This window comes from Helicoverpa armigera, chromosome 9 (genome assembly GCF_030705265.1).
Source record: "Helicoverpa armigera isolate CAAS_96S chromosome 9, ASM3070526v1, whole genome shotgun sequence".
NCBI classification, from domain to species: Eukaryota; Metazoa; Arthropoda; class Insecta; order Lepidoptera; family Noctuidae; genus Helicoverpa; species Helicoverpa armigera.
This window is the reverse complement of record NC_087128.1, coordinates 3744306-3760446: the sequence shown is the minus strand read 5'-3', so window position 1 is coordinate 3760446 and position 16141 is coordinate 3744306. Positions and strand designations below refer to the sequence as shown.

General features: G+C 36.9%; 1 protein-coding gene across 5 annotated transcripts; it reads left to right on the top strand.

Moving 5' to 3' along the window:
* Nucleotides 1-251: 251 nt before the first annotated feature.
* Nucleotides 252-15325, top strand: LOC110371505 (armadillo segment polarity protein). Of its 5 annotated transcripts, XM_064036162.1 has the most exons (16): nucleotides 252-409; nucleotides 714-781; nucleotides 1340-1464; nucleotides 2264-2369; nucleotides 3929-4139; nucleotides 4413-4995; nucleotides 5304-5451; nucleotides 5953-6077; nucleotides 6684-6854; nucleotides 7560-7730; nucleotides 8182-8376; nucleotides 8793-8919; nucleotides 11443-11597; nucleotides 12085-12151; nucleotides 12750-12782; nucleotides 13484-13690. In XM_064036162.1, the coding sequence occupies exons 2-15, from the start codon at nucleotides 745-747 to the stop codon at nucleotides 12752-12754; spliced, it is 2226 nt and encodes a 741-aa protein (XP_063892232.1). In that variant the 5' UTR covers nucleotides 252-409; nucleotides 714-744; the 3' UTR covers nucleotides 12755-12782; nucleotides 13484-13690. The 5 variants fall into 5 exon arrangements, with proteins under 5 accessions (XP_063892232.1, XP_021183485.1, XP_021183484.1 ...); XM_021327810.3 differs by lacking the exon at nucleotides 12750-12782 and having other exon boundaries at nucleotides 5304-5450; nucleotides 5955-6077; nucleotides 8793-8907; nucleotides 13484-15325; XM_021327809.3 differs by lacking the exon at nucleotides 12750-12782 and having other exon boundaries at nucleotides 5304-5450; nucleotides 5955-6077; nucleotides 13484-15325.
* Nucleotides 15326-16141: the final 816 nt, after the last annotated feature.

Below are 16141 nucleotides of genomic sequence, written 5' to 3'. Positions count from 1 at the left end.
CTTGCGGAACAGTATTTGATTTATCTAATAGTTAAGAGAAAACGTTTATGTTATCAAGTTAATAATAATTATTTAACTTATTTTACGAAATAAAAGTAAGATAAATAAAGGCAGCTTTCTTGCGTAGAACTGAACGTAACCACGTTATGATTAAGTTGGTACAACTGTTGCTTTGATGAGGAAAAGAGATAAACTTAGCGACTTTTCATACGTTTAAATGAGACAGTAGGATAGCTTCCTTGAGAATAGTATTTCACGAAAAGCCCCGAAGTTTGACACGAAGTGTTCCGAGAGCCTGTCCGCCATATTGTCATGTCAATTTTGTGACGGTGGTGGATTCATTGTGCATTATTTCAGCAGATTATTGTTGTAAAATTGTGTTAATTCCTTGCAGCTCACTGCAGTCACGGCAAGTATTAGTACAGTTTTACTAATTAGCGTTATTAATAGTTAAAAGTAAGTGATACGATTACGTTTAATCAAATACCAAACATTTTATGGGGTCGGGTGTGGTATTGGTATTTAGTTCATGGAGTACTTGTTTGTTTTGTTTTATTCGATTCCTAGAGCCGTTGAATGCATAAAACGAGGTGCAGCTAGAAATGTTTATGTGAATAAAAGGAGCCCAAACTATTTGTTTACTCTGAGAACACCAGATCGATAGTCATGGCCGCGTAGTGATCGGTAAAAATCATGGTGTTTTTTTTGTACAGGCGCAGGGTGCATTGTTGCATCCTCTGAACCATGAGCTACCAGATACCATCGTCCCAGAGCCGCACGAGTAAGTAGAACATGATATTTCAGTATAATCTTACAAATCAATAACTTTAGTGTTTGATAGAATAGAGAAGTTTGTTCTAGATAGCCATTATACTTACCTATGTACTTGGAAAACGCTGTGACTCATATCAAAGGTATTGACTGGAGAGTTTTTGTAATCAGTGGTATTTCATTCATGAATGCCTGAGTATGCTTATGACATACTCACATTATCAATCATATTTATATTTTAGATCTATTGTTCTACATAATCAATACTCAGTCATATAAATTTTTTACAAATACTCAGAGGCACCAATGTTCATTTTGACTGTACTTGAGCCAATTATTAAGTTTTGGTAATAAACATTTTGCTAAACTCAACTAACATAAACACACAACTTGATTCATTGTCAAATAGCCAAAAAGTCTATTTATTTATTTAGGTGCAAGAACAGCAAACTAACAACAAAATAAACTATTTTGACAACATTACATAGTTATGCTTGCTCATTACACACACACACAGTATTTAATAACAAGGAGTCCAACAACTATAAACTCCTTTAATCTGTTACAGTGTCTCACAGCAACTATGCCGGCTCCGACGTGCCGATGGCACCAAGCAAGGAGCAGCAGACCCTTATGTGGCAGCAGAACTCCTACCTGGTTGACTCTGGTATCAATTCCGGGGCTGCTACTCAGGTATGACTGTCACTTACTTCTTTTTGTTTGGTAATGATCATGGGAATAGGACTATGAAGCAAGTCAGGTGAAAGTGGTCAGATAGGCAGTTGCTCATTGTAAAACACAGACACTCAGCTACATCTGGTTAGACTGAAAGCAGACCCCAACATAGTTGAATATGACTATGAGGCAATGAGAATTGATTTGAATGTGTGTATGTGTTTTGTGTATTGTGGGGCGTTTTGGTGGTACTGTCATTTTGTATTTTTTGACGTGAAAAAGTGCTAGAATCTAGCCTATTTTCAATAAACGATTTTGACTTTGACTTTGACTTTGTTGTGGGTGGGGAATGCACTATCGGGGATTATGTCACTTTACATTGTCTTGATTTTGATATTTTATAAAATCAAACAATGCATGTTGTCACATGAGTGCAAAAACAAAAATGTTGTTTACCCATTGAAATAAAAGTGAAGAAAAATAAGTTCATGTACCTGCCCAAGAGATATTACGGCAGCTATTATCAAAAAACTATTCTTTTCCCTTATGAACAAAGGAAATCTGACATAAAAAGCAATAAATAATAGAAAACTATCATTTAGAAAAACAAATTGTTACAAAAATGTGGCTCCACCTTAAAATCAAAATTCCAAAAAACAGCAATGCTCTTGTAATTTTTAATTTTGTTTAATGCTCAACCCTTCTCCATGTGAGAGGAGGCCAGTGGGACGATACAGAGGCTGTAACAGTAACAGTAGGAGGTGACCCTAGTTCTTAATTCACAAGAATGTACTGTAATAACTGCTTTCTTCCACAGGTCCCATCACTCACGGGGAAGGAAGATGACGAGATGGAGGGAGATCAACTCATGTTTGATCTGGATCAGGGCTTCGCTCAGGGTTTTACCCAGGAGCAGGTTGATGGTAAGTTGACATGTTGACATTACACTGCTACATACAGCCCTATATTTTATTTACAAAACCTAAACTGTCAGGTCCGCCACTTAATAAAGAAATGTGTTATCACCCTTTTTGCACCTGTGAACTGTGACTAAGTTGGACAATTTATCATATTAGGAGGCAGATGTACCATCTGCCATATTCATTGCTTTAAAAGTACATAAGTAAAAATTATACAGAAAATTATGTTGAAAACAGAAAACTTTAACTAACTACTAACTTTATGTATGCAGGATAGGTGGTATAAAAATAGGACTTTATCCACTCTGACGTCCGTGGATAGTACAGTATCCAAGAAAAAAGTAGCGTCATACGCCCATGGATACTATAGTATCCAAAGCGACGAGTTGTGTTTAACTCCATCTATTTTAAAATTCAGTATTATTTGTTGAGTTTTGACAGATTATCTATACAGCTGATGAAATAGTTCGACGAAAAAATAAGAGATGGTAGTGTAATAAGCTTTTGACAAAAAAAAAATATTTTTTTAAGTTCAGTTGACGCGTTTGTCGTTCGTTTCGTTAAGTGTTTTTATAAGTGTCAACTAATATGTCGTTTTGTTTTATATATTTTACAAGTGTTATACATCAAAATAAACTAGAAGATTTGGGCTTTACGATGATGTTTAAATATCACAGTTTTAGCTGATAAATCTAGTCTAATTTTAACTTCAAACGATTGTTGTTTCGAAAAAAGTCCGGTCAAGGTCATAGGCCAATCTTACTTTTGTTTATGCATATTTTACATACTTTGCATTAAAATATTATATCTAGTATCGTAATAAGCAAAATAATACATTTTTCAAACAGAAATATACTAAATTCATTGAAAATTTCGTAATAGCCTTCTAGAGCGCGGGAGACATCGCGGTAAAATTACGAAGAGTAGTGTTTTGTTTCGATTTAATTAAAATACTTAGAGTTAACCGAATATAATCAAATATACATCAAAAGAAAGGGTAATAAGCCTAGTTTGTTCTGAAAATATTTTATTGATGAAATATGCAACAGTTGTCCTTTATATTTTAAAATGGTAGAAATAAATGTGTTTTTTTCTTCTTAAAATCATGTTTAACCCGGATTTTAGTATCAAAGATTATAACTAACGATTTTAAAATATCATTAACTTTGATCTGTATTCTTTTATCATTTTTTTCATATTTTTTTCTTTATTCTAGCCATTACGGTTCAGTAGCTGTATAGGTTTTTTGTTACGACGAAGTTGCGAATCGCGCGCGGCTCGGACGCCGCGCGCGGCTGGACGTTAGAGAGAGAAACGGTCGCGCGGCCCGGACGTTAGAGTGGTTATGGATTGAATAATTTGAGTCCATATTCTATCATCTAATTAGTTTTAAATGACATGTCAATTTCATTATTTTGTAGTCATTCAAATTTAATCTTACACAGCCTGCCTACAATAAGGCATGTTTGAAATGAACACTTTGACTAAGAGTTGAGCTTGAATGAAAACTAGTCTGAATTGACATAATGTTCAACAACAAAAATATTTAATAACCTCACCAGATATGAACCAGCAGCTATCCCAAACTCGCTCCCAGCGTGTCCGTGCTGCTATGTTCCCTGAAACCCTGGAGGAAGGCATTGAGATCCCCTCCACTCAGCTGGACCCTGCGCAGCCAACTGCTGTGCAGCGCCTTGCTGAGCCCTCGCAGATGCTCAAGCATGCTGTGGTCAACCTCATCAATTATCAGGATGATGCTGACTTAGCCACCAGGTAAATGACAGTAACATTATATTCAGAAATTAATATTGATCTCATCAGAAACATAAATTGTATTGAAATGCTAGATCTCACAAACTTACTATTTAGGTATGTATTACTTTATTGCCACATACTGTAAATGGCGCAGCCCCTGGTCTATTTAGTGACCATCTAGGACTATTCACATTGAAACTTGTTGTCTAACTATACAGCTGTTCTCTTGATCGAGAAAAATTGTTTATACATCCTTCTAAACAAGATTATGATCTACTCCATTGTTTCCAGGGCTATACCAGAGTTGATCAAGCTACTCAACGATGAGGATCAAGTGGTAGTCTCCCAGGCTGCCATGATGGTTCACCAGCTCTCCAAGAAGGAAGCTTCTCGCCATGCCATCATGAACTCGCCTCAGATGGTCGCTGCTTTAGTTCGCGCCATTTCCAACAGCAATGATCTCGAGACTACTAAGGGGGCTGTGGGAACCTTGCACAACTTGTCTCACCACCGTCAAGGTCTACTCGCCATCTTCAAAAGTGGTGGTATTCCCGCTTTGGTGAAGCTTCTAAGCTCGCCAGTGGAGTCTGTACTCTTCTATGCCATCACGACCCTGCATAACTTGCTCCTACACCAGGATGGTTCTAAGATGGCGGTACGCCTCGCTGGAGGGCTCCAGAAAATGGTAGCTTTGCTGCAGAGGAACAACGTGAAGTTCTTGGCGATTGTGACTGATTGTCTGCAGATCTTGGCCTATGGAAACCAAGAGTCGAAACTGATCATTCTTGCCTCTCAGGGCCCTATCGAATTGGTCCGTATCATGCGCTCTTACGACTACGAAAAGTTGCTGTGGACCACCTCTCGAGTTCTGAAGGTAAGCTCATCAAGGCTTAGATTGATATGATTGTATTGATTATCTAAAAAATATTTTTCATCCCCATGTAAATAATAAATAAACAATCAACACAACTTTGACATGAAGAGCATTGAAGCAAGCCCATGAGAATGTTATCATACTTGATTTCAGATTGAATTGTAATGAGCAACAGCAACGTCGATAATAGTTTGACAGTTAAAAATGCTATGTATTGCGCTTCTGCATTTAACGCCGAGTTTAAATATTGAACCTCAATTTTTCATTGCACATCAAACAACTAATGTACAAATTCTCTAATCTCTCAGGTGCTGTCAGTTTGCTCCAGCAACAAGCCTGCTATCGTCGAGGCTGGCGGTATGCAAGCCTTAGCTATGCATCTTGGCAACCCAAGCGGCCGTCTCGTGCAGAACTGCCTCTGGACTCTGAGGAACTTGTCCGATGCAGCCACTAAGGTATTACAAATTAATGTGTCTCAGTATTTGTATATGTGTATTTGTTTAACTATGTAGTTTTAAGTTAGCTAGGTTTGCATTTATGTTGAGACTATAGTTTGGTAAACTTGTACGTGAAGCTCCTGTGGTTTGGGAATCCTCAAAGATTATCTTGAACATTGATGCATTCACAACGAAGTTCTTAGTACCTGTTTGCCAAGAATGTAAATTAAAAATGGAAGTCATACTGGTCTTTATTTCTTGGTCTTACTGAAATTGATAAGAAAAACTGATGTATATTAACAAAATAATATTTTCTATCTTACTTTTAGACATTAAATTTTTCTCAAATTAAAATAAAAACTCATGTTTGTTTTAAACTCATGAATGAAAAAAAATTACACTCCAAGTAGTTTTGTGTACACAGGTAGTTTATACTTATTTAGATTAGGTACTTATACTTTTCTAGATGAACAGTGTAAGTTACGAGAACTTTATAATGATTTTATTTTAATCTCTCATGAGGTGGAGGGCCTGGAAGCTCTGCTGCAGAGCCTGGTGCAAGTGCTCGCTTCCACTGACGTTAACATCGTCACGTGTGCTGCCGGCATCCTGTCCAACTTGACTTGCAACAACCAACGTAACAAGGTAAGATAACAACACATTATATGTAAGCATAACACTGACTCTGCTCACCGAAAATACTGCACTTGCTTGCACTCGATAAGAAGAGCTTTCAATTCCAGAAGGCACAAGTACGATTTAACATAAATAAAGCTGATGCAATTCTCATTATTATTGCAAGACATATCTATCTCAGCAAGTTTATTATTAATTTTATCTTTTTAGCAATTTATTCTCTTTGCATTATTATGTGTATCTGCATCATGAAGAAACAATTTCTACCACCCGTATAAATAGTAGCCTATGTTAATTTGATGATGCAGAAATTACCGAAATGTGAACCAATAGTATATGGACAGTATACAATCAGTTAATGGACTATATGGATTATGTAGTTGCATTTCATAGTCACGTGGTTGGCAGTGCGGTTCGATAAACTTATGCACCGCCGTTCAAGCGCCCGAAAACTGAATAGAATAGAATAGAATAGGTCTTTATTTGCTTAGAATGTAGGTACATACAAAATGGGATGGTAAACAAACTTCATTCCACACTAATGTCCTAACTTTCGTGTTTATTTTGTCTTGTACTGATGTCTAGCATGATTAACATTGTTTGTCTCATCCCCAGGTGACAGTATGCCAAGCCGGTGGCGTGGATGCTTTAGTCCGCACGGTGGTATCAGCCGGCGACCGCGAGGAGATCACGGAGCCTGCTGTTTGTGCTCTGCGCCACCTCACCTCGCGCCACGTCGAGAGCGAGATGGCCCAGAACGCTGTGCGGTTGCACTATGGATTGCCTGTAAGTAGTAGACGATTTTAATTACTCAATACTCAATACTTTATTTGCTTTCCATGTGTATTCTTAGGTGGTAGTCTTATAAATAGTTCACATGGACCCTGTCGGGCACAGCAAAATAAGTGGGATAGGAGAGAGGAAGCTCTTATCGGCTATGTTACTTATTATTGTTGACTAGGACTAAAGTAGTTATATAGGCAAATAAGTTACATATTTATATTTTAAAGGTTTTTTAATTATGTACACATGGGTTTTGTGAAGGATAAAGGAAATATGACTTGTTGGTTACTGTAGCATATTTTGATCCTACCTTAGATGAGATTTTTATACATATACAAGAAAATATTGGGGTTAGTTTGTTGTGCCACTTCTGCTTCCCAGCAAAAATACATAAAAAGTGGTGAAGTACATAAGAAAAAAATACATAAGAAGGGGGTTTATGGGACCTTCTAGCAGTTTAAATAGTGACGTTATTTTTGAAATAGAACAAACAACACTCGCTTTGCAGCAACAAGCATGTGACTAGTGACTAAAATCAATGATCAATTACGGTAGTCACTGACTCTGACATCACAAACTACATTACACACAAAAATGAGTCACATATCTTTTGGAAACATCTCAAATGAAGAAGTTGTATCTGATTCCAATTCACTGGTGACGATTCTAGTGTTATAAAAGATTGTGACCTAACTTCGTTGTTAACAGGTAATAGTGAAGCTGCTGCAGCCGCCGTCTCGCTGGCCGCTGGTGAAGGCGGTGGTGGGCTTGGTGCGCAACCTGGCGCTGTGCCCCGCCAACTACGCGCCGCTGCGCGAGCACGGCGCCGTGCATCATCTCGTGCGCCTGCTCATGAGGGCTTTCAATGATACGCAAAGGGTGAGTTACGATAGACAGTCTTTTATAGTTTTCTGGATTTGAATATTCCCAGAAAAATACAAAGGAAGTGGTGAAGGGTGCTAGTTTTTGATGGGCAGTCTTACATAGTAGCGTTAACAAAGTACCGGCTATCAGCCCGCATTTAATAAATATCTATTTGAAAAGACTATTTTTTGCGGTGTCGATATCTCGCTGTAACGGATATAACATGTACCTAAGAGCAATTGTTCACAGTACGTTTTTTTACACTAACCCATACAAAACTGACACCACCTTGCCTACATATGGTGAAGTAACTGTCTATTTTTACAGCAGTAGAAAACTTATATGGTAACATTATCATCCTCTATGCTCTTCCTTTTTCTGTTTTTTTATTCCCAAACTTCTGAAGTTAAATAAAAGGTTTATACTTGTTTATAGATGGATTTATTTGTCAATTTCTTTATTCCAGCAACGCAGCTCGTCGGGCGGCGGCACGGCTGGCGGCGCCTACGCCGACGGAGTGCGCATGGAGGAGATCGTGGAGGGAGCTGTGGGAGCCCTGCACATCTTAGCACGGGAGAGCGTCAACAGGCAGCTCATACGCCAGCAGAACGTTATACCCATATTCGTGCAGCTGCTGTTCAATGAGATTGAGAATATACAGGTAATTTGTAGGAATAATGTGAGGTGGTAGATTGGTTATTTGTATATTTGTACAAAAGATCCACCAATACACCTTTACAGTTCAGAAAATAATACACAAAAGGACAGTGCTTTATCAGTTAAGCTCCCAGTAAATATTACATAAGTAAAGAGTAGCATCTTGTTTGCAGGCTGTTATCGCTGACCTGATAAATGAATGAATTCATCAATAAGTCTGATACTGTCTATCTACTGGAAAAGGTGTAGCATAAGAAAGCTGATGAGTAGATCAGTGAGTCCCCAAAAACTTTTTCAGTGGACAACTTCATCTACAATATAGCATCACAAAGTTTCTATTTGTCAAAGAAGTATTCTTGAAATCGACAATGTCATATAAACAGTTCTTCTACAACTGCTTACAATCTACCATTGTTCCAGCGCGTGGCAGCAGGAGTACTCTGCGAGCTGGCCGTCGAGAAGGAAGGCGCCGAGATGATAGAAGCTGAAGGCGCCACGGCCCCGCTCACCGAGCTGCTGCACTCACGGAACGAAGGTTGCTACTCAAGTAATTACATTCCTTAGGGCTCCATAGACAGTGATTTATACGTCGATCTGTGGCCTCACACGAACATACCTGCTTAAAAGTAATGTTGAAATGGTAATCTTAAAACTCGTATAAAACCTAATAAAGTTGTAGACTTGTCCTAAACGCAGAAAGAACAATAAGAAGAATAATTACTGTTCAATTTAAATGTATGAGAAACAGCATATTCCGTGTGAGTAGGCACTTATGGCGAGGAAGTGGTCAACAATAATTCCATAACCGGCACGCGCATCTAAGGCGCCAAAAGGGGTCGGAGCGTCTGAGCGGGGCGAGGATAACAATACGCGCGCTAGCTTAAAACTAAAAGTCGTAAGCGACAAAATGGTTTTGTAATTTTAATATTTAGAAATGATAATTTAATAAAAATTCCTACTACCATTTTAAAGAGTATGTATATACTCAACTACTAAAAAAGTTAAGAGGCTTAAATCGGTCCCGTTTGCCCATAATATGTGAATCTCTTTTTAAAAAGAGGTATGTTTGATATATTTTTCTCTGTTATAAAAGTTACCTAATCATGTTTCTACAACTAACAAAATAAGGCTTATATCATGAACTTTCAGGTAACCAAGTTGTATTTTGATCCGTTTTTAACCCCCGACGCAAAAACGACGGGGTGTTATAAGTTTGACGTGTCTGTGTGTGTGTGTGTGTGTGTGTGTGTGTGTGTGTGTGTGTATGTGGCATCGTAGCTCCCAAACGGATGATCCGATTGTAATGCGGTTTTTTTTGTTTATAAGGTATGTCAGTCGGGAGTGTTCTTAGCTATGTTTGGTGGAAATCGGTTCAGGTCTTCAAGGTCATCAGCTCGTTTGCTAGACGTGATAGGAATGTTACACGCTCAGTTTACTTGCAAGTATATGTGGGATCTGAAATTTGAAACACTAATGTATTTTGGAACCACTGAGCTGGTCTGCTGTTAGGGCACGAAGGTAGGAGACGTAACCCTGAACTGCCTTTTAGTAAACCCATCGAGTTTGGGCTCGTTGAATTTGTCTTGACGAGTTCTCTTCATGTTTCTAATTGACGAGAACCTGATGCTGGAAATGGAATGTGGCGGATGAAACCCTGAAATGCCGGAATGAAACTGATAAACCGATTTATATTTTTGCTGAAAATCTAGAATGTCCAAAGGTTAATCTTTATTGTTTCTCAATCTGTGCAATTCTCCCAGAGCAAGTTTGTCATGAAGATTGTTAAACAGCTTCCTTTGGCCGAGATCGCATATAGCGACCCCATCTTAAGATAAAATAAATTAAATGAAAGAAGGAAACATTAAGGAGCTCCTTTAAAAAGCATGAAATAAAATTAAATTATAAATTTAAAAAAACCCCCGACCCAAAAAAAGTACGCAATAATTATGACAAAAGGTTAAAAACGCTAAACCCTATAAAAAGCAAAAAATAACTTTTAACACTACGTAAACTAAATTTTGACGTGTCGGGGGACCGCTTTTTACCTTCATAAATACTTACATAAATCAAATGATACCTACCTAATTACAACATTCGTTAAAAAAAAAACACGTATCTAAAGTAATGAATTAGAGCGGTCCCCCGACACGGCAAAATTTAGTTTACGTAGTGTTAAAAGTTATTTTTTGCTTTTTATAGGGTTTAGCGTTTTTAACCTTTTGTCATAATTATTGCGTACTTTTTTTGGGTCGGGGGTTTTTTTTGTATTTACTGAGAAAAATTGACATCCTTGGCGCCAAAAATTCCAATTCGTCCTCTTATCTAATGATACACAATCTTGGTATGACGTGAAATGATATTTTACTTTAAACTCAGTTTAAATTAAATGTATTTTGTTCAGTTCAATATTGTTAACGTTACCATTAAATTAGTATGTTCGTGTATATGCATCTTGATTTAGTAGGGCCAAAAGGTTGGTGACCAATAAGGTCGACGTATAAATATGTCTATCGCTCCACTCGTGTGTTGCCGTGTAGAGTCGAGTTTGGTAGTTTGTTTTGACATAATTGGACCTAATTTTACTACTAGAGACAAACTTCTATCATCATTAATCATGTCTCAGTTTACTTTCGTTGAGAACAACTCATTCTTTCATATCAGTAAAAACATGTATGTAGGCAACTATAAAAATGTTGCTCACTCATAACTTCATACTTCCAGAATCCTTCTTGTTTTCATAACTTAAAAACCATTTCTTAATCCAAAGTATTGTTTTGTTTGTATAAGTAGTTGATTGAAAATTCATTTCCGATCATACTGGTGGTTTTAATAAATGCATGTGCTCAGGAAATAATATTATGCTCAAATTGCCATATCAAAGGTTATGGAATGACTTCTGGCATGATATGTAACTTTTGGCAAAAATTACACGTGGAAGTGGAATGAATCGTTTTCGCATAAAAAAAACATGCTTGAGTGAATACCTATGTCATATGCCTGAGTAGATACGAAGATTTTTATCTTACCTTACGATCCACAATGTAATAAACGAATCCTGAATTATTTCTAGGCGTAGCGACCTATGCAGCAGCAGTACTATTCCGCATGTCCGAAGATAAGCCTCATGACTACAAGAAGAGACTCTCTATGGAGTTAACTAACTCGCTGTTCCGCGATGACCATCAGATGTGGCCCAACGATCTGGCCATGCAACCTGATCTGCAGGTAAGGTTTTACTTAAAATAAAAAAAAAACTTATTTGTGTAGCTCGACCTTCCAAATAAAAAAAAAATTATGTGCTAGGAAAGGTAAAAGCATATCCAGACTTTGCGAGGCATGTGCCCAATGGATTGATTCATGTGAACAATGGATTCTTTCTCAGTTTATCAACCGTACGCTTCAAATATTCTTTGCGCTCTGTTCGTGGCGAATGTCTCGCGATGTCTGGTTCCACCTTAAAAAGGAGGGACTGTAAAGTTGTTTCCTTTTTTGTAATTGGCCAGTATTTTTTGTTGTGCTACGATAAGTTGTATAGTAAATGTTAACGTAAAATCAATGTTTTAAGTCAATTTTGTCATAATTATGCCAATGTTGTGATTGCTTGTGATTCGTGATTGTGGCTTCAAAACCCCTTTTTATTTTACATTTTATAATTTAAACATTATTTAATTTTATTCCTCACTTTAATTTTGTTCCGAAATCCCTTTAATAGGATATGCTCGGACCAGAGCAGGGATATGAAGGCCTGTATGGAACCCGACCGTCGTTTCACCAGCAAGGTAAGTTGGGACCGCATTCGTAGAAGTTTGGTCGACTAACACTTAGAAATGTGTAGAAATGATGTTACAAAACCTCACTTAGTTTGTTTCTAGTTGCTACCACCTTTAGTTTTTGCCTGAAAACAATACGAATTATTATCAGGTATAGATACATTAATTGTATATCTATTTACTCTCACACTTTATCTACAGATTGGAAGGTAATTCCGTAAAACCTACAGACCCAGAGACCTTTCTAGTTAATTACATAAAACTTGAAGACTACCTTAACCCTTTCTTTTCCTTCTTATGTAACCAAAGATACTTTTACAACATAGATAGCTCCTAACATACTGCTTTCCTCTTAATAAAGTAGTCGGTATGTTTAAAATGTATGATCAATTAGTAAGGTTATGTAATATCTCTTATGATACTTGAGGAGTATTTTTGTCACCACACATACGTAGTAAATTAAATGATACTAATTTTGTTAAAAAAGTGTACAAAAATGCTTGTCAAGTTTCTCACGATTGTATATTTTTGATAGCACTGTTATGTTCCTATCATATAAAGTTAAGGTGTCTGTATAAATACGGTTTTCTTTCTTCTTTACATGCAGCTTAACCCGGGACCTATTTATCACTAAACACAGGTGATGGGAATATTATTTATATGGTTTTCGTGTTTTAATAACTATTATATGTATTCTTATATATTCATCTCTATTTGTGATTATAACAAAGGTTTGTTGTTACATTAATTGCTATCAGCATGTCACATGATTAATAATTTCTCATTTACAATTCGGTAAGGTAAGATTTTCCTGTGTTGAAGGAAATATGACGAAATTCCAATAATTTTTATGATATATGCAATGTCAATGGGTTTGTGCTTTCATTTATGTTGGTTTTAAATGAGTTTGCCTAAGATGGCTGGCACAAAACAAGAATTTTGTCATCTTGATCGTCCCTTCATAAGCCTAACATCAGCTTTAGCTTATTGATGCAGATCTCTGAAAGCCTAAGCTTTGTGATTGTGACAAGACCCAAGCATGACCCCACCATGCTGATAAAACCATAGAATATTTACTCCCATTCAAGAAAGATACCTAAATTACTGGTAAATAAGATTTAATGTTAGTTGCTGTGAATAAAATACTGTATATCTGCTTCCATACATTAACAGCCGTATTGTGTGACCCCGCAGCGCAAACTACCGCTTGGCCAGCTCGTTAGTAATCACTCCCGCTCCCAAAGGACCATGAGAGTATCACTAACGAGCTGGTCTGGCGTATAAATCCCAATTTTATCAACACTAAAGTAAAAAACTTAATTTTCTTCTTCTATTTCACAGGCTACGATCAAATACCGATAGACTCAATGCAGGGGTTAGAAATAGGCAGCGGTTTCGGTATGGACATGGACATCGGTGAGAACGAAGGAGCAGGCGCCGCGTCAGCAGACCTGGCCTTCCCTGAACCGCCTCACGATAATAACAACGTCGCTGCTTGGTACGACACCGATCTCTAGGCCATACGCCTTTGTAGCTAAACCATGGAGATCATAATGACGAGTGGAGATGCCATAATGGAAAATCTCTAAAGAAAGTAGGTAAAGGCAAAATGCGGGTGTTCGGAGGACGGGGAACCCGGCCAAAAAATCATTGGCAGATGTCTCAAAGAACCCGAATGCCTTGTAAGTTCACTCGTAACTGAGCGTTTCGATCCAGGTCACCGAACGTATTTTACTCCTACATGCATTATGGCATCTCCGTTCATTTTTCTTTACTCCGTGTAGCTAAACATATTGACATATTTTACGAGTTCAGTTCAATTTAGTTTTAAGCCTAATTATGTAGTGTGTTTTTGTTAGTGTTGTGTCACTCTGAAGTAGAATTTATGGGATATTCAATAAATAGACAATTCAGTAATGTATTCCGCATATACAATGTTTCATGTAATAAGCGTGTTCATGATTATACTCGCGTATAATTTACCAGTGTTTAGTCGTAAATAAGTTTCCAAGTTACACTAAGTTGGTCTTAGTCTAATTTGGAGATATCTGACGACGTTTTCTTATCATGTCCATGCAATATGTTTTAAATTGACGCAACTACAATGTTATTAAAATCTGTGATGAAAGAGCAGCTATACAAAGCTTGACGTTACCAAGCAGAATTATTACAAAAAAACTCGAGTTTATTTACATTGGTGCTATAAAACAACATGGTAATGTTGATTGCGAAATTATACACAGCAAAATGTTTTACTTTATACATTTTTATGTTCAACTGCAGCGTGAAATGTCAGATTATTCGGTAAATATACCCTGCATTGGTTATATCGTAGTTTTATACGCGCACGTATAAAATGCGTTTAATCGGAGAATAGGGTACTCTACAGTAAGGTTAAGATTTTTTATAGGCTTTAAAATCGTATTTCTTAGTACTTGTAATTGAATTAGTAATGCGCATTTAAAGTATTGAAATTATTTAAGAATGATCGAGTTTTTAATCTTTTTTTTATTATTATTTTGTTACAATTTTGTATGAATCATTATTTAAATGATGAATAAGACTGTTTGATTGAGTGAGTCATGTATTCGAAGTTAATTTTAATGTTTGACTGCCATTTTTTTATCCTGCCCTGCTGAACAAGGCCAAATTTTAGGACTGTAGAACGGATATAGCCACACGTACGATTTTTTATTGTAGGCTAAGTTTAGTATTTGTTGACGAGAATGTGATGTTCTCCGAAGTAGTATAAGTAGTGAGATTAAGAATAACAAAATTTTATGTATTCAATTCACGTGGACTAATAGCGATACATTTTCTTATATGAATGGATGCATGTTTTTTATTATTTCATATTGTTTTATGAGCGGTACTTAAGATGAAGTACGTTATGTTATAGTTTTTACCAATAATATCGGCTATTTGCACTTCCTATGATGTACGGAACTAGAGACGCACTAAACCGTTAGAACAATGTATCTTAGAATAATGTAATCATTTAACGTAAGATTTATAATAATTTACTCGATTGTCCACTTAGGATCCTCGTATATATTTTTTTCTATTTCATATTTTAATCAACTTTACCGATGTTTTTATATCGACTCGACTATGGAGACATTCGTAAAGTGTCACAATTCGTGTCCATTCTGTATGGATGATCAAATAAATTTAATTAAAATATTGTTGCTTTTTCATTTAACGATTTAACCCTTATTTCCCCCTACAAACACAAAAACAAATCTGTACTATAGAATCACCAGCTACTTACTCAAGTATTGATATACTGTTCGAAGCATGGCCGTCAGGTTGGATAGGTACTCTTGTTTTATTTTAAACGAGCATTTTTCTCACTGCAAAAGTTATTAAAAAGAAATAGTAGGTACTTTTACTGCATTTAAAGATTGAATAAATTATTAATCTGTACTTCTAGAATCATAAGAATTTAATTAGTCGGTAGAAAGAAAATTCAGTGCACTTGCAGATTCCACCACAGCTGCACATCCACATCGAAAACAATAAAAGTACCTAATAATTTTTGATTCAGTGTGATAGAGAGAGTTAGAACCTTTATTACCTACCTGGTAAAATGCTACGAGACGTAGCTACGACGCTACAATGAAATCTACATAGCCACCAGCTTCCGTAGCCAGCATACAAAACCACATCAATCTTCGCTCAATTCAAATTACATTCCATATACCTACATAAGTAAACTTCAAACTAAAAGCAAGGTGTATCAGCGAAAGACATAACTTCGTCAGCCCGCAAATTGTTTGCGAAGCTACCTACGTACGGCGACCGCAGTGCCGTTCCACGCAACTTCACCTTTGTCCCGACTATTATTATGCACAATTAGGACTTAGACCGAAACACGCGGCACTAATCTTGCGCTAACTTCGACGGCTTGGTCTGGCTACACGTGAAATAGTTGCCAACCTTGTAATTGTGCAATTATGTTGGGGATGAAGGGTTCATATTGGTAGGTAGGTACCTACT

Bases quoted from the DNA above. Each gene is read 5' to 3' on its own strand.
- LOC110371505 (XM_064036161.1), top strand. From the start codon at position 745: ATGAGCTACCAGATACCATCGTCCCAGAGCCGCACGA. The intron at 6,855-7,559 runs GTAAGTAGTAGA...CGTTGTTAACAG, and splicing joins GGTTGCACTATGGATTGCCT to GTAATAGTGAAGCTGCTGCA. The intron at 8,377-8,792 runs GTAATTTGTAGG...CCATTGTTCCAG, and splicing joins ATGAGATTGAGAATATACAG to CGCGTGGCAGCAGGAGTACT.